This window comes from Acartia tonsa, chromosome 14, assembly GCF_053477335.1.
Source record: "Acartia tonsa isolate MP-2025a chromosome 14, ASM5347733v1, whole genome shotgun sequence".
NCBI lineage: Eukaryota > Metazoa > Arthropoda > Copepoda > Calanoida > Acartiidae > Acartia > Acartia tonsa.
The window spans coordinates 11,277,645-11,302,593 of NC_137273.1; the positions used below are offsets into that span (position 1 = coordinate 11,277,645).

The following is a 24,949-nucleotide window of genomic DNA, read 5'->3' on the forward strand; positions in this document are numbered from 1 at the left end:
TGGCTATTTTTAGGAAAAATCTGTAATAAATTACGTAGGAATCAACTTTTTGAAACATATTTTTGCTTTGAATCATGTGAAATGATACAAAAACAACATTTTTAGATTTCTAGTACCAGCAACTACCGGCTAGAACCGTTTGAAAACATTTTGGAGCAGAAAATAGTATTATGTGGAGATAGGTTTCGTGATGATTTGCATTGAAAATAGCCCAAAAAATGGCTAAACTGCGTAGCCGCCAGCTGTTAGCCGATATTTTTCCAACTTTTTGTTCGATTTAGGGAAAATAGACCTACCAAGGATTACTCATGCAAAATTTCAGATCGAAATTTGAATTCTAAGTGCAATTTATACATTGATTACGAGATGGTTGCATTAACCCCCCCCCCCCCCTTAGTTAAAATATATATCTTTTGAAGCTAGAATAAATTTTAGCAGGTACAAAATATCTTGAATCTAAGCAGTCATTTCGTCTCATTCAAGTTGTAAGCAAAATATTAGGGCTCGGCAGCCGCCAACTAGCCGCTAAAAACTGAAGATTTAAAAATCAAAAAGCTGTCCTTTTTATGAAAAAAATCGTAATTTTTGCAAAGTCAAACGGCAGCTAGTTGACTGCGTTATCCGAGCCCCGCAAAATATCTTTTTAATAGTTAAATATAGATTTTTTCCTAACCTAGGCTAAAACATTTATGTAAAATATATTTATTAAATAGTTTTTTAAACTGTAAATTTGATTTCTAATCCTATACTATAGACATACATCAAGTTATTTTTTAATATTAAGCATAGGTATGCTAAACGATAATTCTTTTTTGGCACAATATTACATTTTATATAAAATATGAGATCACTTACAATATATACACATATATATTTACTTACAAGCTAATATTCTTTGCTATTGGAAGTATTTTTGAATATTTGAATTTTTATTCCTTTAACTTTATAAAGTTAGATATGGAGTTATTGCTTTTGTAAATATGTAAATAAACGCACCTACTGTACAACTAAAGTAATTCCGTACATCTGTTTATTGTTTGACATTAAATTGAATATGCTGTCAGTTTGTTATTGATGCGTCACTTATGGCTACATATTCAAGAGATAAATACAGCAAAAAGCCTAAAAGTATCTAAAAACTTTCGGATATTGTCCCTTTCGTGGCAACGCCCCTTAAAGGGCGATTCATCGTATGTTTTAAATGGTTTTAATAAATTATTTTAGGTTAGGTAATTGCCCTGCAGGGTTAGACAATTGGCCCCGCAGGATTAGCGCCCCCCGCAGGGACTAGAAATAGGAGAAAAGCTACTGTGAAAATATGAAGAATCGCCCCTTAAGGGTTGTTGCCACGAAAGGGACTATAACCAAACATTCTTTTCGCAGTGAATCAGTTTGGCAATGTGTTATTTATTCATCAAATCACAAATAATGTCGCACCAGTTTAGTTCCATAGGAAAGTGGCATGGGGGCGGTTTTTTTATTGCGAATTTCATCATCTTTTGGGATGGTTTTCATCTATTTTATTAAAGCCTCTGCAACGGTTATTTGTCAAAAGTCAACATTGGGATTTTTGATCACCATAAAGCAATAATTATAGTTCAAAAATCCAAAAGTTTATGAATGTGTCAAACACCCCCCCCCCTTTTTCTCCACACCCTTTAAACAAGGATATGGCATCTGAAGATTTTTTGGTGATAATTCCACAAAATTTAAATGATTAACATTCAGTGTTCAAATGTTTTAAACAAATATATAATAGAAATAAATTAACGCCAACAATCTTTTTAGGCGAACCCTTTATGTGTAAAACCATTAAATAACAATAAATAAATATCTTAAATATGGCGAAAGTATATTCAGATGCAATATTCCTTTAATTAATTCTATTTTAAATTACACGAAACAATCATTTACTTAAATAAAAAAATTAATGAAAATACTCGTACAGAAATGGCACACTAAAATACACTATGTATGTAGAATTTTATAGACCTAAGTTAAATTACTTAATTTCTACCTTACTTCTAGCGTATTAACCTTATATCCCACAAAGATCTCAAAGCTTTGGCTTTATACTTATTTCTTTAAGATTTAGGTTTTCTTTCTCTTTGTATTGGCTTGATTGGTTTGATGATATAGTTCCAGCAATCCTATGGTGTCTCGAAGTTGTCCTGAAAAAAAAATAATAAATAACTGATCTGAAATAATGATGAAAACATCTATAAGAGGAAAGCTCGTTCTTAAATTAGACATTACCTAACTAAACATTAAAAATTGTAGTGTTGGCACTTAATAAATAGAATAGGTACCTATTCATTTTTATGTCTGAACAAAAGTTTTTTAAAAAATACATTAAGTACTGGCTACAGTTAATGTATAAACTAAAAACTTCGATTTTATAATTTTAATATCTAATAGAAACATTTGTATAGGTAAACAAAATTTTTATGTACCTTTTTGAATCATATGGTTTTCTGCTGCCTTTTGTATATCTTTCAGAAAATCTGCCGAAAATCTAAAACAAAAAAAGTGTTACAGCACTAGGATTTTGCATGGCAGTTTCTTCAATTCGGTACAATGTGGAACAGTCCAAAAAAGCACGGCGGTACCGTTCTCCCACAAATTTTGTTTTTTGCTATTTCTCGCCAAATTAGACGATTTTTATGTTGTTAGAACTGTCGGCCCATCCCCTTTGCAAAAGAGGAAGTGGGTAAATTTTGGATGACAATACCTGTGGAAACCTTGATAGCTGCCATGGATATCCAGATCCACCAGAAGTTCCAGGTCCTGTTCAGATAACAGGGCAATCCTGCTGGGATTTTGTTCTTAACAAAAATCAGCAATGATAATAGAGTAATAGAAAACATAATTAAGATGTAGTGCGTGACCAGTAGTGCAAGAGAAGGAAGAATTCTTTGGCATATAAGCACATAGCGCATCCGCTTGTGGTAAAGCACAAACAAATATGGTTCAATAAACGTACTAAGTCAGCTTTAGGTCATTTGTCACAAAAAATAAGAGAGATAGGGAGAGAACGGAAGGATATTAAAACATGAAAAAAACGAAAACTTTATATCAAAGTTATATAAAAGCAACAGAATTGCCAGTCTGTCTGTCTGTTGGTTGTGTATGTTGACACTTGCTTACCGCTGAACCGATATGGTTCTCCTTTACAATATAACTTCTTATAGATCCACAAAAGATTTACAATTATTTTAAGGTAGGGTACCACCACCCTCCCAAGAGGGCGTTTCTGCTATAAATATTTCAATGTCACCTTTAGCATAACTGACGTATTAAGGGACCAAGAAAGACACTAAGCTAAGTTCACATTGGAATGGAAATCCTTCAGCCACCTTTCTTTGTTAACAGCCGAGAAATTCTCCAAAATAGCGTGCGGATATTTCGAATTATAGAGTAGCTGCTTTAATAGGTACTAAAAGAAATATTTTACCTAATTTGACAAGAATTTCTTCGAGTTTTGTGAATATATTTTGAGGTTTGGAGTCCACCTCATCCCCACCCCCAATGTTTACCTCACTCCATCTAAAATAGAAAACAGTGCTAAACAAGGTACCATGTGTTGTGTATAAGCACCAAAATACCGAAGGATCTCACTAACCGCTTAACCATTTTAGTTCTCCTTTACAGGGTAGCTTCTCATAGCTTTGCCCCCCTCCCCCCCTTTTTACTTTTTTTAAATCTACCTACTTAAACAATTTGGTTTTCTAATTCAACCCTCCCACTCCTCAAGTTCCCCTGTAAAAAAGTAAAGTACATTCAAGTAGGTATAAGTTGGTACCTACTCATAAAAATTACTTAGCCAAAATGCTTAGGTAAGTTATTGGTTTCTGTCTAAATTGAAATTGTCACATATTCACTACTAATGGATGCGCTCCTGTCCAATATATTCAAAGGGGAGAAGGGGCATAAAAAATAGCGTAAAACCATCCAAAGAAACAAATAAAAAAACTACCTGTCCCCATCAAATATAAGAACCATGACAGTGTTGTCTGGCAGTGAGAATAGATATTCATCATCCTCTATCTCAGTTCCGTCCTCCTCAAGCACAAGAGTCAGTTTCTTAAACAAAAAAAATAAGGTTAACAACTTCAGGGATCTAAAGGGATAAGACAAATGCCAATAAATTGATGTACATCCCCAATAATGATACACAAAATTACACCTTCTGTAGATTAAAATTAATGGTTGAAACGTTTGTATATTCAACTTAATGGGTTAACCAGTAAAAATTCACTAAAATGCCCTAAGTAAGTTGTTAAATCAACAAATAAGAAAACTATGGAGACTGGTGTAATAACCACCCCATTGTCTCATCTATATGTTTAATATTTTCGTAGCATAACTGACAGACCTACAGACCAAGTCCATTATATATTGGAAGCTTATTAGTGTAAGAAATTTCTTCATCGTAGCTTACTAGGTATATATTTCTTAACCTTGGCTATTGGAGATTATTAATGTTTGAATGTTTTCTGAAATACATTTTGGACTTGGCTCTTTAATATCATTAATGTATGGTTTTGAAATATTTTTAATTAGCATAAATATCTGGATTAAAAATTTCTCTACTAAATTTTTCACCCCCTTTACCCTGGGTTCAAACGATTAATAAGAAAATTAATAGAAATTTAATTATGGGTTTAAAGACAATAGGTACCTGTGACTCAGGGTAGCCAAATCTTGTTCTTCCTTTATTAAATAAATCTTCCATTCCCTCGACAACAATTCCCTTTTTGGCACTACGATCCCGATTTAATATCTAAAAAAACATTATGTTATATTATAATGATGTAATGTAGTAAGGTGTTTTTGTCTGAACTTCTAAAGCTAATGATCTAAAAATTGCAGGCTCGAATGTTTGTAGAGTTTTACAAATGTCTTGGGGTGGTTAAAATAATATGCTATTTCTGCCCTCCTCTCTTCCGTAATGGCTATAGGGTAAGTGACTAGTATCAAAACCAAATATAGGATTTACTTAGGTATATAAAAGAGATTGGTTTGCCTACAATTCGGCATATTATGAATCAAGCAAAAGTAATTAACAAAAGCAAATAAATAAATTATAAGGGGTATACATTAAATGCAGTAAATGGGTTCTCTTATGATCCTGATCATGCAGGGCTACCCAGTAGTGTACCCAGCCAATATAACTGAAGTAATAAACAAAGAAACCAAAAATAATTCTTTATCCCCATATTTTCAAGTTACTTTTTAAAAAAAGGTTGGATTTATCACTGCTTAACTACTTTGTGTGAAAGCGCCAAAAGTATTTTATCTTTCTACCTTAAATGGCTTTTTAGCCTTGTCATTCCTCCTACTCATTTTAAATTCTGAAAAAAATACAAAAAAAATTAAAATTGCTCTACATTCAATAATTCTAACTCACTTTAATAGGTATTTTGATGTATTTTTTCTAGGCTCAAATTAATTCTTTATCACTATCACCATAATCAGGTTCTGACATTTTATTCAGAAAATCTTCATCTCCTTGTACAAATGTATGTACAGATAAATCATTGAAAATATCGTCAAATTTGAATGAATTTTTGATTGGATTTTCTTTGACTAGTTCTGCATTTTCTACGCCTTGCATAACATTGCATAACTTCTCTAGGTCTTCTTTATTTGTCCTACAAAATAGTGAAGAATTTTTATTTTATTTAACTAGTAGGTACATAAACTAATTTTAAAAAAAACTATAGTTTGGGAACATCATATAAAACATACCTACCTATTCAATTTTATTATTACAATTTAGAAGTTGGAACAGAGTTAAACCTAACCTCACCGTGTAAAAAAAAACATAAAATAACTATCTAAAATCAGAAATAATCTCCCCGAATAAATGTAGAATATATGTGGATATAATGACAGGGGAAAATTGTCGTCAATTTAGGTTGCTAATATGGAACTCTTTTATTGGTCAGTTCGTTCATCCAGTAGGAGGGGAAGGAATAGGGTAAAGGGAGTGGATGGGAGATATCGTTAGTTTGGCCCACTGCGATTTTCACTTTGTTAGAAAAAACATCTTTTACAAATCTTATATTACAGTTAACCAACATGTCCATTTTAACATATTCTGAGAAGAAATTACCTTAAAATAACATTAGAAATAGAATTTGAAATCAGGATAATGTTGGTCACTGTTTTTGATTTATAGTTCTCATATAGTAAATTATTGGTCAACTCCTAAACACACAAAAATAAGATGTTTTAGTTACTTTGAGCAATGTTAAGAATTATTATAGCCGTCAAGTTATGGGTTAAAGTATCTATATCGATAAAAAATTTGGTTTTCTGGTGTCAAACGCGTCATATTTTAATAAGAGCCAGGGAAATAGACTAGCTCAAAAACAGACACAACTTAAAAGGTATCATTAACGTAAATAATGTTAATGCCTTTAAATATTTTGTTATGGTTGCAATAAGTTATACTGTAAGTTTTATCAAAAAAGAAAAAAAACAAGGATGACAACATCCATAAGTAGCGAAGCACAAACAATTAAATAAGAATTTAGATATTAGTTGTCAAAAGCATGTATATTAGGAAAAAATCACGAAACCTTTTCAACATTTGTTTTTAATTTCTTAATATTTATATTTCAGTACTATGATAAACTGACTGATGGTTAAAGTAAATTACATAGTGGATGCTCAAAACAACGGGAAATTTAATTTTGATATGTTTAACTACAAAAATTTAAAAAAAAACGGACCATAAACACCAAAGATATGAGGAAAAATGTAAAAAATATAAAAATAGCCAAAAACCTGAAAAAAGGCAATTCTGACCGTCATAGTTGTTTTCTTTAAATGATAGAAAATTTGGATCTACTGCAGTTCATGGTAAAACATTGCTGGTAACGAATGCTTCCTGTTTCCTAGGAATATTCCAAGAACCCTGGATCTAGCATAACAATAAATATTTCTGGAGCCACCAATGTTTAACTTTCCTGGTTGCTGGCAATTTATGCACATTCCTGGACTCTGGCAGGTTTGAATTATTCCTGTTAAAAAGCAATATTTCCCTTTTTAATTCTCATTACCCTTTTATTACACTTACCCCACAATTAAAGGTTGATAGCACACTACTCGAAGCGGCTATTTTGGCATGTTTGTCTGAAAGACCAACGCATTTGGTGGTGTGGATAGGGGTTGTGCCACTCTGTACTAATTGGGGAGGGGCTAGGCATAGATGGAAGGTATAAAAATAAGTAAACTTAACGATTTTCTAATAAATAGTCAGTTATTAAGATTTGACGAGAGACGTCGTCGGCACTCGAAGCACCAAAATACAATTACATTTAAACACCAAGGGGGAGAAAATGAGAGAAAGGGGGGGGGGGGGCAGTATGAATATATATCAAACCTCATGTTTTCAGTAATTGATGCGCTAAATCAAATATAAATTTAAGCACCATTTATATTTTAAAAGCTCTGTTTTTAAATTGGTAGAAAGGGGGCAAAAAATAGCTCAAACAATAGCCTAAAACCACCATGAACCTTGTGAAGCTTATCTAAAATAAAGAATACAATCGAATCAGTGGTTAGTGAGATCATAATCGAGAAACAAACAAATATTGCTATATTGTCAACCTTGCTTGCTTTTATCTTGAGTTTACAAAGCATGAAAAGAAGGGGCTAGAATTTGAATTTAAAACACCCCTCAAAAGTATAAGAGATTCAGAACATAATTGTGCATTTTAAATTTAAAAATGGGTAACCAATTAGCTTTTTGTCAAGAGGTTACTTTATCTTAACTCAAATATTCACCAATTAAAACCCCTATTTTATTATATGAAAAAAAGATTCGATTTATGTTACAATAACGAGTATAGCACTCCCCCACTTTTCAATTTATTATTAAAATAAAGAAACGTGATTGGTTGTGAGGTGTTGGGATGCCATTCAAATTTTGGCGCGAAAGTGGACATTAAGACAAAAACAGTTAATAAAGCCAGTTTTACAATATTAGAAGCCTATCCTTTTTTAAACATTGCTCTTTCCCCCTATGATATAAATACCTTATCATATGAATTGGATTGAATGAATAAGATTGTTTTATAACATTTGGTGCAGAACTTGGCTTTCTCTTAAATGTGCGTTTTCCCCTTTCCCCTCGCTTTTTTCTAGTGAGAGACTCATAATTCATCAAAATTGCGCCAGATTTGTGATATCACTCTACCTTCCCTATTGTTTGGCGCGACCTCGTAAACCCTTCCATTTTTTAAAATCTTTTTCTCACAAACAAACAAGGCGCGACTTTTGAATTCAAATTTATCAATTACTCCTCTTTTTGCTATGTACAATTTAGGGGAAAGCACAGTTTAAAGTTTTGGTTCTTATTACTTAACTGTAAAAGATAACTAATCCGTTTCAGTGGTCAAGATCTTAAGCTACACACAGTCAGATAGACACAAATACATCCTTTTACTTTTAAATAAGGAGACGTTTATATGAACATGGACTTCTTGGCGGCCTTTATGGAAAACTTGATGGCATTTTGCCTTGCCTTTAAAAAATTCTCCTTTAATTTTCATGTTTCTTAAAAAATTATTGGTGTTATCTGTAGGGATTTCATAACTACTCTGTTATTATTGCTCTATACCTAAGAATGTCATATTTGGTAATGACCATTCAAATTTTAGCGCGAAATAAATTTCTCCCTAACCCGTTCCTCTCTCATTTTTAAAGAATGAAAAAAAATGTGATTGATGCTATAATTGAGTGTAACACACAGCATCAGAAGCCACTGTCCCTTTTTAACCATTGCTCTTTCCCCTCAAGAAATTATGAAAAAGGGTATGGGGTTAAAATTCCTGTAAGCCAGTAACATTAATTGAGTGCTGGTAACCTGGAAAATTTGGAGATTGCCAGCTAACAGGAACCTTGGATTTAGGGGAATATGCGTGCTGCTGGATCCAGGAATCTTGTAATATTGCTAGGAAACAGGAAGCATTCGTTGCCAGCAATATTTTACCATGAACTGCAGTAGATCCGAAAATTTAATTTTGATATCTTTAACTGAAAAAATTTTGGAAATCGGACCATAAACACCATAGGTATGGAATAAAATGTGAAAAATTCAAAAATAGCCTAAAACCTTCTTAAAGACAGTCTGACCGTCATAGTTGTTTTCTTAAATCGACAAGAAATTCAATTTTGATGTCTTTAACTGAAAAAAATTTGGAAATCGGACCATAAACACCAAAGGTATGGAAGAAAATGTGAAAAATACAAAAATAGCCTAAAACCTGCTTAAAGACAGTCTGACCGTCATAGTTGTTTTCTTAAATCGACAGGAAATTCAATTTTGATATCTTTAACTGAAAAAATTTTGGAAATCGGACCATAAACACCAAAGTTATGGAGAAAAATGTGAAAAAATACAAAAATAGCCTAAAACCTGCTAAAAAGCGGTCCGACCGCCATTGATGTTTTATACCTAGTTAATTGTGCTCCTTAATAATAGGAATGTTGTCAAAAAAATTTTAGCCTTTTATCTTTTATAGGAGCCGAGAAATTTACGTTTCCCCCAAACTAAGACGGACGGACAGACGGACAGACGGACATTTCAAATTATAGAGTAGCTACGCTACTAACAAGAAAACATTCATTAAACATCCTATTTTCCTTTGGACAATGTGGTAAAATTATCAACGACTTTTTACTGAATATCTGTTTACATTTTGTATTTTCTTCTAGTACAGTAAATCCTAAAAAAATATGAGTTAATACTTGGATTAAGATTCGTCATAATAAAGAACATAATAAACTGTCTATCAACAAAGATGACAACATCCATGAAAGAGAAGCCTAACATATGAGTTAGATAATATATACAGACAGACGAACATTAACAAGTAAATAGTAACGACTTATTTAATATTCAACATTATTCCGTAAAAATCTTTTCAAAATTTTAGTTTTAATATAGGCATACTTGCCCATTTAAAGACTTGTTAATTGTATAGATATGCTTCGAGCATAACATTATACCTAATGGTCCTAAGAATGCATATTCCAAAACTCAAAAGTTTATGGTGACTTTATTATACTAGCGGCTTCGCCCCTAGCCTCTAGGTGCTTTGCCTTAAGAGGTGGTTAAAAAAAATAAATGTTTCTGGTGCTGCCATTTATTGTTAAGTAACTGCCTAAAAACATTTTTTTGGTTAAGGGTGAATTTAAATTCTTTGGGGTTGGGGGAGTCTCACCCCCCCCCCCCCCCCCCATCAAGCTACTTTGTATTATAGATAAGATATTGATTTTAAAATAACCAAAAATTATCATGTTTCAAATGTACGGACTTTCTGGTCAGGATTATAGAGTTGCTACGCTAACTAAACTGTACTCTCTGATACAGAAATCATCATGCCAAGATTAAAATCGATAAGGCTATTTAACAAGGCTAAATTAAAGATATTTTACCTAATTTTTCCAACAGGGATTTTTCATCTTGGCAATGTACAGGATCATAAACAAAACATTGCTTACTGTCAATGGAGTACCTTTCCTGTTACAAGCAATTTCTTTTTTTTTTGATTAAATTAATGAGCTATTTCAATGTTAAAAAATTCTTTAAATCCTGTTAAAAATAAGGAATATTTCATATGTATGAAAAATTCATTTCTTCTTTTTTAAATTACTTGATTCCTTGATAATCAGAAGAAAAGCTGTTTGAAACCGCGAAATTATTGTATTCATCTGACCTAAAATAAAGAGCTAGTTTTCATAATTACACCATTGTCATAATAAATTCATATTTAAAAATAAAATTTTGTATTAAACAAGAAGATTTTACCTAATCCAAAGCAATACATTTCCTCAAAACTACACTCTTTTATAGCTTCCAATTCAAAAAATGATTTTATAAATTCAGATTGATTTAATTCTTCTTGAGCCGACTGTATTTTCTTCAGATTTAGTTCTATGTCCAAACTTTCACACTTCTCAGCAAGAATTGTGGTTCTAGTAATCAAAGAATTTTATTCTTTATTAAATTAGAAGTGTTAGATATTACGGTGATTTCCCTCTAAGTAGCTATTGAGCCAATTCTAGAAATAAATTGAAAATGAGGAAGACGAGAGGGTTTGGTTCTTTAATACTTTAAGGTAGTGGGAAGGCATATATAGAAATAAATACTAACTTCAATTTATTTTAAACTCATTCGTATTAAATTAAACAATCTACAGGCCGGGTGTTTTTTTAATAAGTTAAAAGTATTGCTTAAATTAACCCACTTGCCATTGACAGAAATTAATAATCTATATCTTAATTTCTTCATTGATGTGGGTCATTTTGTACGAGAAAAAAATATTTGGCGATTTTCAACAAATCTGCCTTAAAAACCGGTTTTTCCAAAGTACCTATTTTTGGATCATGACGAATTTAAAGAGTGTGCAAAAATGCGTACATTTTAAAAATCAAATTGCGCGGCTTGTGTTAATAGTAGAAAAATGTTACGCATACCGTTAGAATTGTCATAAACTCTAGTTTTTGCAAATATATGTACAAATATATACAGGCTATTTGTAGTATAGAAGCTACATTGGAAAATGTGAGAAGTGTTGAAAATTTTATGTAAGTTGGGACATTTTACCACGTAGCTCCTAAACTATACGTAGCACAGGAATAGTTCTTAAACACCTAAAAACTAGAGTTTATAACGATTCTAACGATATGCATAATATTTTTCTACTATTAATACAAGCCGCGCTATTTGATTTTTAAAAATGTACGCATTTTTGCAAACCCTTTAAATTAATCATGATTCAAAAATCTTCCAAAAATAGGTACTTTGGAAAAACCGGTTTTTAAGGCAGAATTTGTTGAAAATCGCCAAATATTTTTTTCTCATACAAAATGTCCCACATCAATGAAGAAATTAAGATATAGATTATTAATTTCTGTCAATGTCAATTGGGTTAAATTAAGCAATACTTTTAACTTATTAAAAAAAACACCCTGTACGTATATTCGTTCTTACACTTAAATGGTATTAATAGTATTAACAAGTCTATAAATATTTATAAGAATTGTTAATTATAAAGAACAAATTCCTATTGGTGTTATTATGTTTAGATTTTCTGTTTCTTCCCTTCGATTTCACAACAGTGAAACCATCAGATTCTTTTGATCCAGACATTTTGTATTTGCCTTCAATGAAATTAAAAGAATCAAATATAACGGATGAAATATAAGGTAAGTAAGTCTACACCAAAAATTTAATACGTTTTTTAAATTCGAAGTTTTTTATCAGGGTTGTTTCGATCATCCGATCATCCTACGAAAACATTCAAGTCAAAATATTCCATGCAAGAGGTTTAAATGATTGAACACCAAAAAATTAGGAAAACCAACCAATCAAAATTCAATGAAAGTACCCAATGCTTTTGAGTTAGCAAAAATAACAATTAAAAGAACTTTGGGTACCAGTGTAATTTACAGTTCAGTGTTACCTCCCTTCCACAATTAGTTATATACTAATTCTACACAAATAAAAACGAATAATTATGACTTAAGCTTTGTTTTGTTTACAAAAATTAAATAATTACAAAAATTGACGCGGTATCCTGCGCTTCAAACAGATGTACCATAAATATCTTTTAATTGCGCACATTCTCACTATTTTTATTATTATTTATCCCAAATAAAAGAAATGTAAAAGGAAATCTTTTCGACACGGGAATAGAAAATGTAATTTTTCCATCTGTAACACAATAGTGAGTTTTAAATATTTAAATTTTTACAAGACATTTGTTTTAGAAAAATTATGTTGCGGCACCTCCGTTATTTTTATCTCCTCTTTTGAGCCCCACTATCCCTTTTGAATAAGGAGCCTTTAGATGTTAGGGGCGCAGCTAATAATGTCTGAAATAAAATAAACATGATTAATAACAAATAAAATTATAGTTCTAAAATATTACCCAAATCGTTAAGGTGGTAACCCTGCCTCAAATATTGGACCAATCACATTTGCATATCAACAATTTTCGACCAATAGGAGATAGCGTAGCTAAGAAAAACAAGCAAGTGAAAAAATATTTTCGATCAATCGATTTTTTTTTTATCGGCTCATAACCGGTTCTATAAGGCAATACTAAAAAGACATTTATTGTATTGTAAAAACAGGTTATGAATATTCGTTATTTCTCTTATGATTAGATTTATAATCTTTAGAGTTGGCAACCTTATTGTGGAAGATGCCGCGTTCAGCTGCCAAAGTTCCGGCAACTCTTGCGGCTAAATGGTTGATTGTTGTTATTATTATTAATTTTAATGAATTTTTATGTTTTCTCGTCGTTAAACATGCGAAGCTACCCTATAATTTGCTAAGTTAGTCCATTCCTCTTCAGCGTTTGTGAAAAACGCGATTTTCTCGGCTGTTATTTAAGATACGACTGTTTTTTTTAAGATGGCCACCTTGATATTATTATTAAGTATTATCATTATTAATTAATTATTATTATCAAACTTAATTCAGACCGTTGGTCATATGCTAATAAAATATGTTTTTATCAATTCATTTTACTACTTCCGTATGTTGTCATCCTTGTTTTTATCGTATCCTATTTTACACAAAGGTAGGGTTTTTGTTAAGTCCGTTAGTAAAGAACTCTAATTTGTGTTTTTCACACTTGTAATTATGAAGATACAATAACCTATTGAACTAAAAAAAGGAATATGTATAGTTATTTAGCATGACTATTGATAAGGTTACTAGGTATATAATACACTACTGTGTTTTTTCATAATACTCAATTCATTTACTTGTGAGCTGACCATTAATGTGAATGAAACGATAAGTTCGGACCAAAATATTTACTCAATGGCCAATAGGTATAAAACCAACTTTTTGGTTGGACTTTTCCTCTTATATTTAGGTAATTTTTTTTATATAATCATAAAAACCTAACCCAGCTTTGAACTCTCTTAAATATACCTTTCCCCGCAGAAAAACTCTGTTAGTTCAAGAGCTGTTAGTGGCTGAAACAATCACCTAAGTAAAACAAAATCCTCTGCCAGCCTGGCACAGTTCAAAGTAAAGATTGACAAAATACCTGAAAGAAGCTGAATTATGTGTTAGAACCTCTTATGGTCCTAGGTTCGTCGGAGTATTTATTTACATTATATTATAATATGACCAAGTTTCAGATTGTGCAATGGTGCAGGGTAACATGTCAATAATGAACGGGAGTGGGGCAGAGGCGGGGGATTGGGAGGACTGGAGGAGAGGAGAGAACCTGGTCCCCAACCTGGTAAGTAGCAGGAAATTTAGGGAGGGTTGTAATAATTTATTGTGACCTATTGTGGTACCCAAAGTTTTATAAACACATTTCCCCATTCTTTAATCCAAAAACTTTAATTACTGTATGATTGGCAAACACTTTTCTAAATATGATTTTAAATTTAAATAAGGGTTATCTTGTTTCATTTCAATTTTGGATGTAAATTGATTTAGCGTCGTCTATAACCTAATATTTTAAGTGTCGTTCAAGTTTAACATATGGAGGGGGGGGGGGGGGATATGTATAAACAAGTCCATTAATTAGCATAGCGTCAGGGCTTTAAACAAGGTCGCGCAATCCAGAATAGGTTTGTGTTTTTCTGAACGCTTAGGTCTACATGACATGATCATTTTAGGTTGGTCGGTTTTATGACCTGCAGCAATGGACAGATGTCTCCTTCCAGCTGTCTGACGGCTCCTCGCTCAGGGCGCACAAACTTATCCTGGCCATGAGCAGCCCCGTCTTTGAGGGCATGTTCTACGGTCCCATGGCAGACCAAAATATCCACGAGTTTAAGGTATGAATTCTATAATATTTTAAACTCTTCTATCTTGAATATTTGTGTTTTTTCTGTCATCATTTCAATTTAGTGAATATTAGACTGGGGGGGGGGGGGGGGTAATGCAACCATCTCGTAATCAATGATTAAATGGTACTTAGAATTCGAATTTCGATCTAAATTTTGCATGAATAATCCTTAGTAGGTCTATTTTCTCTAAATCGAACAAAAAATTGGAAAAGAAACGGCCAACGGCCGGCGGCTCAACCGTTTTGCTATTTTTTGGCTGTCTTAAGAGCAAATTAGTCAAATTATCTCCACATAATTCTTTTGTCGCTCTAAAACCTTATCAAACGGTTTTAGCCGGTAGCTGTTGGTACTAGAAATTTTAAAAATCGTTGTTACTATCATTTAACAAGAATTAAACCAAAAATATGTTTTAAAAATGTGATTCCTACGTAATTAATGATGAATTTGCCCTGAAATTAGGCAAAAAAAACGGCTGAGCTGCCAGCCGTTACTTTTCCAACTTTTTGTTCGATTTAGGGAAAATAGACCTACCAAGGATTACTCATGCAAAATTTAGATCGAATTTCGAATTCTAAGTGCCATTTAATCATTGATTACGAGATGGTGGCATTAACCCCCCCCCCCCCTTACTTAAGTTTCTATTATAATATTTTCATTATTTAAACTAACGGAATATTACAAAATATTTTGGTTTTACACAAAGGGGCATTTATTCTTTTTTTCTATTTGAAAGTCGTATGTTAATTTTTTTTGTTACTTCTTAAATTAAAGTATATCATAAAATTAATAATAAATATGTTTTAGATCGATGATGTCAAACCTGTTGGTTTCAGGAAAATATTGATTTTTAATATTTATTTATCTAGAGAATAAAAAATTTTCCCTTTTTAAGTTACTTTATAAAACTTTAGCGGCTACGCACATAAAGCCTCTAGGTGCACTTAAAATGGTAGGGGGAAAAGTTAACCCTCATTTCTTTCATTTGAGTTTTAAAAAGAAAGTTAAAACAACATTTTTTTTGTGGGGGGGGGGTTAATTTTTTTTTAAGAAGGTGATTCTCTACCCCAAAATAGTTGAAAAAACTTCCCTGGATCTATAAGAAGCTTCACTGTAAAGGGAAACCATATCTATTCATTGGTTAGCATAATCCTTCGCCACAGACAAAGAATAATCTACAACTTTATATAATAGGATTGTTTTAATTTTGCGCATTTATATCTAATTTAAATCAATATTTTGCTATCAGACGCTTGGTTCAATTTGTTTACAGCAGCAAATGCATTAGTTGGAAGGTATTATTTTATTAACTATAAATTTAAAACGTTGTCATTCCTTGACTTGAAACCTAACAGGGATAAGGGATGGGAAACGTAAGAAAATATTATTCCAGGCCTATTTTCCAACTAGGCCTAAAAAACTAGTTTCGGGATGACGCAGTAGTTAGATTTGAAAACTATGAACAATGATGAAATAGCTATTATATGAATGCAAAGAAAAAAAGTATAGAATAGAATTCAGGTAGTTGATTTCACCTATCATAAAATATAATAAAAACTTTTCAAAGAACCAATATGTTAGTGGCTTTAAGTAGAATCCCGTTATTACTTCGCCAACCCCCCCCCCCCCCATTTAAAAAAAAGTTTTTTTTGAGATGGTTAAATCTGATTTATTTTCAAACATTTTAAGGGGGGATCTACTTCACCCCAAAATTTGTATATAGAAATAAACACCGCTTTAGCTCCCCAGCTTTAATAAATAAATTAAGTAGAATTGAATAAGTACATGGGTAACATTCTATCAACTAATTGTTCCATAGCAAACATATAGATTAAGAATTTAAAAAAAAATTTATTTTACGTTAAATATTAACAGAAAAGTTCAATTAAGTGTGCAATAATTTTTAACAAAATTAATGAAATTTTTTTTTTAACAAAACACAGTACACTTTTATTTACATATTGAACTAGTTTTGTATTTGTGATCATTTAGATGGGTTATCAATTCCACATGAAATGTAACTTTTAAATTGTCTAAAGACATGAGTTTTTCATATTGTTCTAAAGTATAAAATGTTGAATCCTACTCAGTCTTCAAAAAACGATCTCTCAATTTATGTTTTGCTATATGGACATTTATTAATGTGTAAATTTAATAATAAGTTGATGTGATTGAACGTCATATATATTGTTGTCATTCTAATAGCAGAACGTTTCCATTGTTGTCTTTCTAATAGCAGAAATTTATGTTTGCTTGAATTAATTTAGCCAATAATGAACTGGGGGACGCGTTTGTAATTAATTAATTGGTTAATGCTAAAAGCAAGTTTCAGTCTATTGGATATTGGCCTACAGCCAATGAGGAACTGGGGTAAATGAGTTGATTTTATAGGCAAAAAAGAAAAGTTGCCCCATCACTTTTAAAAGGAGGCTGAGACCTAATTTTCGGTCAGGTTTCCCATCCCTTATCCCTGGAAACCTAAGGGATTATGAATGATTTTTATCAAGCAGTGTCCTTGAACGGGTATTGGCTGTTCCGTCACCGTTTGCACTTCTTCATCGTTCTACATTGAACCTCACTCATTGAAGCAACTACTAAGTCTAATTTTAGCGTTCTAATTCTGTTTTCAAGTCTTCAAACACATATCTTTAAGAATGCATAGCATTTGTGACATCTCAAATAGTCAACATTTTTTTAGGGGTGTTTATTCTGCATGGGATCTCCGGCTAAAAGTGGGGGGTCGGAGGAATTTTATTAATCATGTGCAGAATACAACCCCTGAATTTCTTTTTAGGCGGAAGAACCCGAGGAATGGTGGCATATCCTGGAGGCTGCTAACAAATACCTCAACCACAGGCATAACTTGCATAATAGTTTTCCTTGTACTAGCATCATCCCCACTTGTTGTCTCTAGGGTCATTTTAGAGAAGGATCTGGGGAAGTCGACCCTTTCACTTTTCAATTTTGATTAAGGAAAATCGGGAAGGGAATTTTTTCCGTGGGGGACTTTTTTTCTTGAGAGTCAGACGGCAGAGGAACATACAACAATAGCAATGAACCTTCCCAGGATCTTTAGGAACCTTCGCCGTGAAGGATAACCATATCGGTCCTGCGGAACTTACATCCTGCTGTTGCTCTTAGATTGAAAATAGCTGCAGGGATGGTCCTGTCCACTACTGATATTGGGCACTTTCATTTTTTAGCTGATTTTTAGATCAAAACTGAAAAAATATATGAATTAGCAAAAGATAACAAAATTAACAAACCAAGTATCAAGTAAGAGGATGAAAAAGGAGGAAGGGGAATCTATTTTATAAAAAAAACTTCATTTTACTTTCATTTCTTTTCTTTGCAATTTCCATACAATAGATTTAGTTATTGATAAATAAGTAGGTATATGCTATAAAATTGACCTATAAGTGTTTTTTGTAAGTAAAAATAAGTGCACATCAAAAATACATAAAAAACTAAAATCTGATATATTTGCAAAAGCTAAACTAAATGCAATTATGACTGTAGGCTGGTAGAACAAATTGAGGCGAGGCTCAGGGACATCTCTAAGAGAGAAGCCGGCAAGGGGGTTATTCTCAGGCATTTGAACCAGTCTACAAGGTATGCTTTTGCTGAGTTGCTGAGTTTAGGCAATGTATTGTTAGTGATTCATAGGACGAGTGCTTAATTTGTTAGTAATAGGAATTTAAAAGGGGGGGGGGGGGGCGAAAGTGACACTTTTTGAAACCAAAACTAAAAGTCAAAGGAACTCAACTAAAAAAAGAGTTACAGGTCTGACATTTTGCATGGCAGTTGCTTTATAGGGGTACAATATGGAAATGTGAAGAAACGGCGGCGCAACCGCCGAAAACCGCCGAGAAAAGGCAACAAAAATTACGGCGGGAAACGGCGGTTGCGCCGCCGTTTCTTCACAGTTCCATATTGTACCCCTATAAAGCAACTGCCATGCAAAATCTCAGACCTGTAACCCTTTTTTTAGTTGAGTTCCTTTGTTGACTCTTAGTTTTGGTTTCAAAAAGTGTCACTTTCGCCCCCCCCCACAGTGGTCTAAGGCCGGACATTTCGCCAAAAATCAACATTGGAATTCCTCATAATTAATGATTTATTTTGAAAATATATACCCTATCTCACATAAAACCGAAGAGTTTCTGTCTTTCCAACGACTGGCTGATGAATTATGAACTTTGAAACATGAAGGTTAAGGATTATTTTTACGTCATGAATTTTACCTTTTGAATTTTTACCATCTTTGGAAAAAATAATTTTTTTCAGTGTTACATTGATACAATGAAGTTTTTTCACCTATTTATATTCATAAAATTACATGAAAAATTAGGAAACTGGTGTTTTAGAATTTTATTTTACTTTTTAAATCCATTTTATTGTTGTTTTTAAAAAGAATTTAAGTCATTTCCTAAATATTTTTGCAAAAAAATTTGGCAATAATTTTCAGTTTTTTAAGGTTTTCACCAAAAACCGGGCCCCGTAACATACCAAACCATATATTATTTTTAATATACAGGTATAATGCCATAGTTTGATGTTTAGTTTAGGTTGTTACGGGGCCCGGTTTATTTCAAATTTTAACTTTAACTTTAGAGGGTAAACTCTAAAATTGCAATAGATGAAAGAAAAAAAAATATTTTTTTTCTTTTCTCTGTTAATTTTTTTTCCTAATGCATTTTAACTTATTTCTTCTTAAATAATAACATAATACCTATCATTAATGTTTAAATTTGTTTGTTTGTTATGTAAGATATCTAAAACAAAGGGGGGGGGGGGGAATGTGGTGACTCGTGCCACGACATACCAGCAATTTTATTTTGGGTGCTACTCCCTTAGTTTTAGAGATAATTGGGTGAAATCTTTTGGGGTGGGTCACTAATTACCCCAAGTTTTGGTATCTTTCAAAAAAAACTGCGGGGGGTCCGCCGCTCCCGCCATTTTCCGCCACCGCCAAAAAAAAATTTTTTATTGCATTTCTCGCCGAATTAGGCAATTTGGAATCATTTGAGACCATGTTATTTTTTTTTTAAATTTTCCCCCTTATAACCAACCCTGCGGGGGGACTTTTTTCAAATTCTCGTTTATCAAGGTATATCTTAAATTCAGTGCCTCTCCTAAGCTTTTAAAGATATTGAGACAAAACCTTTTGAGGTAGATCAGTAAAAAAATATTTGAATAAAAAATGGCGGCGGTACCGCCGCTCCCGCCGTCCACCGCCATTTTCATTACCTTTTACCTTGATAAACGAGAATTTGAAAAAAAGTCCCCCCTGCAGGGTTGGTTATAAGGGGAAAAATTTTTGAAAAAAATAACATGGTCTCAAATGATTCCAAATTGCCTAATTCGGCGAGAAATGCAATGAAATTTTTTTTGGCGGCGGCGGAAAATGGCGGCGAACGGCGGACCCGCCGCCGTTTTTTTTGAAAGATACTAAAACTTGGGGTAATTAGAAGCAACGACTGGGTTACCAAAAACAAAATTTTTTGATAAATTCCTTTCTAATAAAGTAACTTTTGCCAGTAACCTGTCCTTGTTTTTTATTACTAGATTACATTAAGTATTATAAATAATCTAAGAGAAAATAACTTTGTAAAAAAAGGGTAAAGAAACGTCAATTAGTTGTATCAAATGTATGTTGCACAAAGATTGGTGATAGGGCATTTACCTTTATATAATCCTATTATATAAAGTACTAAGCCTTTTTTGTTTGTAGCGAAGGATCTCGCTAACCACTGAACCGATATTGTTCTCCTTTAGAGGAAAGCTTCTTATAGGCCCTGAGATGGTTTTAGGCTATTTTATTTTTATAAATAAGTCTGGGTATCATGGTTTTATGCTATTTTTCTGCTATTCCATATCCCTTTGTATTTGAGCCTCTAGATGCTAGGGTTGCAGCCACTAGTCATTTATAAAGTAATATTTATTAATGCTTTAAGGTTTTAAATGTTTTTTTGCTTTTAAAACATCGAATTTAGGATCTCTACGACCCAAGAAAAAATTATGAAAATATAAAATTTTAGCTAAGTTTCAAAGTATTTTCTAGACCAATTGGCTTTTGTTTTTCTTCTCTACATGCACATACGAGTTGTATTTGGTAATAATAAGGCGAATGCTTTTTATTTTGAACGATTCTATCAACTACAAGCTGAGAAAATTGACTTTGAGTAGAGGTAGGTGAAATGTCCACCAAAAGGCCAAAATAGACCACTGTGCCCCCCCCCCCCCCCCCCCTTTAAAAACTTAGTCGTTTATTATAAAATTAAACACTGTTCATATTTCCTTAATATTTTTTTTTAAATCTAAAACGTTAGGTATACCTAACTAATAAATTTTGATCTTTCACACGATTACTTAAATGGATATTTTATTTTGTTGTTGTTGAATAGCTACCTGGTTATTTATTAAGATATTATTTTCAGGATTTCGTTTGAGACCAATGTTAAGAGCGTGTTCCTAAACTCTGTCATCAAGGTAAATTATCTTCAGTGGTGTAGCTGCTTTATAATTATGTTATTATGTTGGGCAATTAACTGCTTAGTTTAAGTACACTAGCTTTAACAACAACCACACAAGCATCTTGTTTTCAAAGTATGTGTTTCGGTACAACGGCTCTTGCCTGGCCGTGTACGAGATCTTATAGTGCAGACGCACTAAAACCTGCTACTTCCCACATGAATCAAACCAGCGTAGTTACTAATACAATTTATTGTATGAAACGGTGAACGCTGAAATAAAAATAACAAAAGGGGGGGGGGGCGTAATGACATAAGCTCTTAAACCGTGAGCAAAATGGTCTAAATATTGATCTAGACCCTTCAAACTTGGTATATAAGCTTAGTCCTATAGGTATTACATCTAAATGGCAAAAAAATCCAAAATTTTTTATTTTTAGGTTAGGTTAGGTAAGAAAAACCCTGCGGAAATGGGGTTTTTAGGCTCTTTTTGGTCTATTTTGATGTAGAAACTTGCCTTAAATTGTTTATTCTTAGGGTTTTAACTTAAATACACTTTATCTATTCATATGAACATTATTTAAGATGATTCAGCAAGTCGGGGACCGACCCCAGGGGGCTAGGTGGTTGGCCCGCAGGGGTTAAGTTCATTTTTCCAAATATATTTGTTGTGATACATCAAATTATAGGTTTTTTAGGTCAAGGAACTCAAATTCAGAGCTAAAATAAGCATTAGACTAATCTGAAGCTAGCCCCAGCGGGCTAGGTTGGTGGCCCGCAGGGGTTAAGTGCATTTTTTCTAATATATATCTTGTTATATATCAAACTATAGGTTTTTTAGGTCAAGAAACTCAAATTCTGAGCGAAAATTAGCATTAGACTGACTTGAAGCTAACCCCCCCGGGCTAGGTTGGTTTTCTGCAGGGCTTAAGAGCATTTACCTAACCTAACCTAGAAACTTACTTATATTTTCACAGGTTTTTTTTCTTGAATAAACTGTGTCTATTAATGAGGACTTTATTTAAGATGATCTAGCAAGTCGGGGACCGACCCCAGCGGGCTAGGTGGGTGGCCCGCAGGGGTTAAGTGCATTTTTTCCAATATGTATGTAGCGATAAATCAAATTATAAGTTTTTAGGTCAGTTAACTCAAATTCAGAGCTAGAATTAGCATAAGACTAATCTGAAACTAGCCCCAGCGGGCTAGGTTGGTGGCCCACAGGGGTTAAATGCATTATTTCCAATATAGATCTTGTTATATATCAAAATAAAGATTTTTAAGGTCAAGAAACTCAAATTCAGAGCCAAAATTGGCATAAGACTTACCTGAAGCTAACCCCTGCGGGCTAGGTAGATTTTCCACAGGGCTTACGTGCATTTTACCTAACCTAACCTAGAAACTTACTTATTCTTTTTTGTTTTTTTCCTTGAATAAACTGTGTCTATTAATGAGGACATTATTTTAGATAATCCAGCAAGTTGGGGACCGACCCCAGCGGGCTAGGTGTGTGGTGTAGTGCATTTTTTTTAAAGTATGTGTTGTCATACATCATATAGGTTTTTTATGTCAAGAAACTCAAATTCAGAGCTATTTTAAGCATTAGACTGACTTAAGGCTAACCCCCGCAGATTAGGTGGGTGGCCTGCAGGGGTAAATTTTCCAAATTATGTGTTGTTATACATCAAACTATAGGTTTTTAAAGTCAATTTGGAGCTAAAAAAACACAATAGCAACCTGATGCTAGTTATTTCGTGGTATGTGGTATACATTAAATTAAAAAATTGTATCCTATTAGCATATTAAATTCTTCCACCGCTAACATTGTACTATCAAAATTTAAATTCTTTCAAATATATGCCATATAAATGTAGTTTAACCAATTAACCAGGAAAAAATATGCAGTTCACTAAATTAAGTTCAAATGCATTTTGTGAAACTACCCCTTTGAATTTCTGGATCTAAAAAACCTATAATTTTATGTATGACAACTAAAAATGCATTTAACCCCTGCGGGCCATGCACCTAGCCTGCTGGGGTCTTAAATCTTAAATAATGTTCTAATAAATAGACACAGTTTATTCCAGAAAAAAACCCATAAAAAAACAAGTAAGGTTCTAGGTTAGGTTAGGTAAAATGCACTTAAGACTTGCAGGCAACCCACCTAGCCCGCTGGGGCTAGCTTCAGATTAGTCTGATGCTTTTATTAGCTGTAAATTTGAGTTTCTTGACCTTAAAAACCTATAGTTGGATGTATGACAACACATACTTTTAAAAAAATGCATTTAACCCCTGAGGGACACCCACCTAGCCCGCTGGGGTCGGTCTACGACTTGCTGGATCATCTGAAATAAGGTCCTCATGAATGGACAGTTTTATTTGAAAAAAAAATATTAAACCTAAGTTTCTAGGTTAGGTTAGGTAAAATGCACTTAAGCCTGTGGGCTACCTATCTAGCCCGTTGAGGTTAGCTTCAGATTAGTCTAATGCTTATTTCAGCTCTGAATTTGAGTTCTTTGACCTAAAAAACCTATAATTGGATTTATCACAACATATATATTGGGGAAAATGTACTTAACCCCTGCAGCCCACCCACCTAGCCCGCTGGGGTCGGTCCCCGACTTGCTGGATCATCTTAAATAAAGTCTTCATTAATAGATACAGTTTATTCATAAGGTCCTCATGAATGGACAGTTTATTCTAGAAAAAAAACCTAAAAAAAATAATAAATGTAAGTTTCTAGGTTAGCTCAGGTAAAATGCACTTAAGCCCTGTGGGCAACCCAGCTAGCTTCAGATTATTCTAATGCTTATTTTAGCTCTGAATTTGAGTTCTTTGACCTAAAAAACATATCATTTGATGTATCAAATCATATATATTGGGGAAAATGCACTTAACCCCTGCGGGCCACCCACCTAGCCCGCTGGGGTCGGTCCCCGACTTGCTGGATCATCTTAAATAAAGTCTTCATTAATAGACACAGTTTATTCAAGAAAGAAACCTGTAAAAATATAAGTAAGTTTCTAGGTTAGGTTAGGTAAATGCTCTTAAGCCCTGCAGAAAACCGACCTAGCCCGGGGGGGTTAGCTTCAGGTCAGTCTAATGCTAATTTTCGCTCAGAATTTGAGTTTCTTGACCTAAAAAACCTATAGTTTGATATATAACAAGATATATATTAGAAAAAATGCACTTAACCCCTGCGGGCCACCAACCTAGCCGGCTGGGGCTAGCTTCAGATTAGTCTAATGCTTATTTTAGCTCTGAATTTGAGTTCCTTGACCTAAAAAACCTATAATTTGATGTATCACAACAAATATATTGGGAAAAATGAACTTAACCCCTGCGGGCCACCCACCTAGCCCCCTTGGGTCGGTCCCCAACTTGCTGAATCATCTTAAATAATGTCCATATGAATAGATACAGTGTATTTAAGTTAAAACCCTAAGAAAAAACAATTTAAGGCAAGTTTCCACATCAAAATAGACCAAAAAAAGCCTAAAAACCCCATTTCCGCAGGGTTTTTCTTACCTAACCTAACCTAAAAATAAAAAATTTTGGATTTTTTTGCCATTTAGATGTAATACCTATAGGACTAGGCTTATATACCAAGTTTGAAGGGTCTAGCTCAATATTTAGACCATTTT

The 24,949-nt window shown here is 33.1% G+C and overlaps 3 protein-coding genes across 4 annotated transcripts in view; 1 reads left to right on the top strand and 2 right to left on the bottom strand.

The window, feature by feature from the left end:
• Positions 1–1,107: 1,107 nt before the first annotated feature.
• On the bottom strand, positions 1,108–5,375 carry LOC145305722 (DNA fragmentation factor subunit alpha-like). Its single transcript, XM_080147457.1, has 7 exons — positions 5,308–5,375; positions 4,682–4,783; positions 3,977–4,083; positions 3,455–3,546; positions 2,732–2,825; positions 2,454–2,515; positions 1,108–2,171 (listed from the first exon to the last, which is right to left on the bottom strand). The coding sequence occupies exons 1-7, from the start codon at positions 5,344–5,346 to the stop codon at positions 2,092–2,094; spliced, it is 576 nt and encodes a 191-aa protein (XP_080003583.1). The 5' UTR covers positions 5,347–5,375; the 3' UTR covers positions 1,108–2,091.
• On the bottom strand, positions 5,353–12,215 carry LOC145305721 (SRR1-like protein). The gene is made up of 7 exons (XM_080147456.1): positions 12,084–12,215; positions 10,826–10,992; positions 10,675–10,733; positions 10,453–10,534; positions 9,656–9,740; positions 6,119–6,211; positions 5,353–5,654 (listed from the first exon to the last, which is right to left on the bottom strand). Exons 1-7 carry the CDS (start codon positions 12,167–12,169, stop codon positions 5,444–5,446), a joined length of 783 nt encoding a protein of 260 aa, XP_080003582.1. The 5' UTR covers positions 12,170–12,215; the 3' UTR covers positions 5,353–5,443.
• A 1,956-nt stretch (positions 12,216–14,171) lies between these two features.
• Positions 14,172–24,949, top strand: part of LOC145305723 (uncharacterized) — a 33,802-nt gene continuing 23,024 nt past the window's right edge. For both annotated transcript variants that reach the window (XR_013874692.1, XM_080147458.1), the window contains exons 1-7: positions 14,172–14,282; positions 14,668–14,829; positions 15,646–15,670; positions 16,084–16,133; positions 17,633–17,694; positions 18,358–18,450; positions 21,276–21,327. Coding sequence is in view for 1 of the 2 variants with exons in the window: in XM_080147458.1 (XP_080003584.1) it covers positions 14,187–14,282; positions 14,668–14,829; positions 15,646–15,670; positions 16,084–16,133; positions 17,633–17,694; positions 18,358–18,450; positions 21,276–21,327 (540 nt within the window). In the remaining variant the exon portion in view is untranslated. The remainder of the gene's footprint in view (positions 14,283–14,667; positions 14,830–15,645; positions 15,671–16,083; positions 16,134–17,632; positions 17,695–18,357; positions 18,451–21,275; positions 21,328–24,949) is intronic.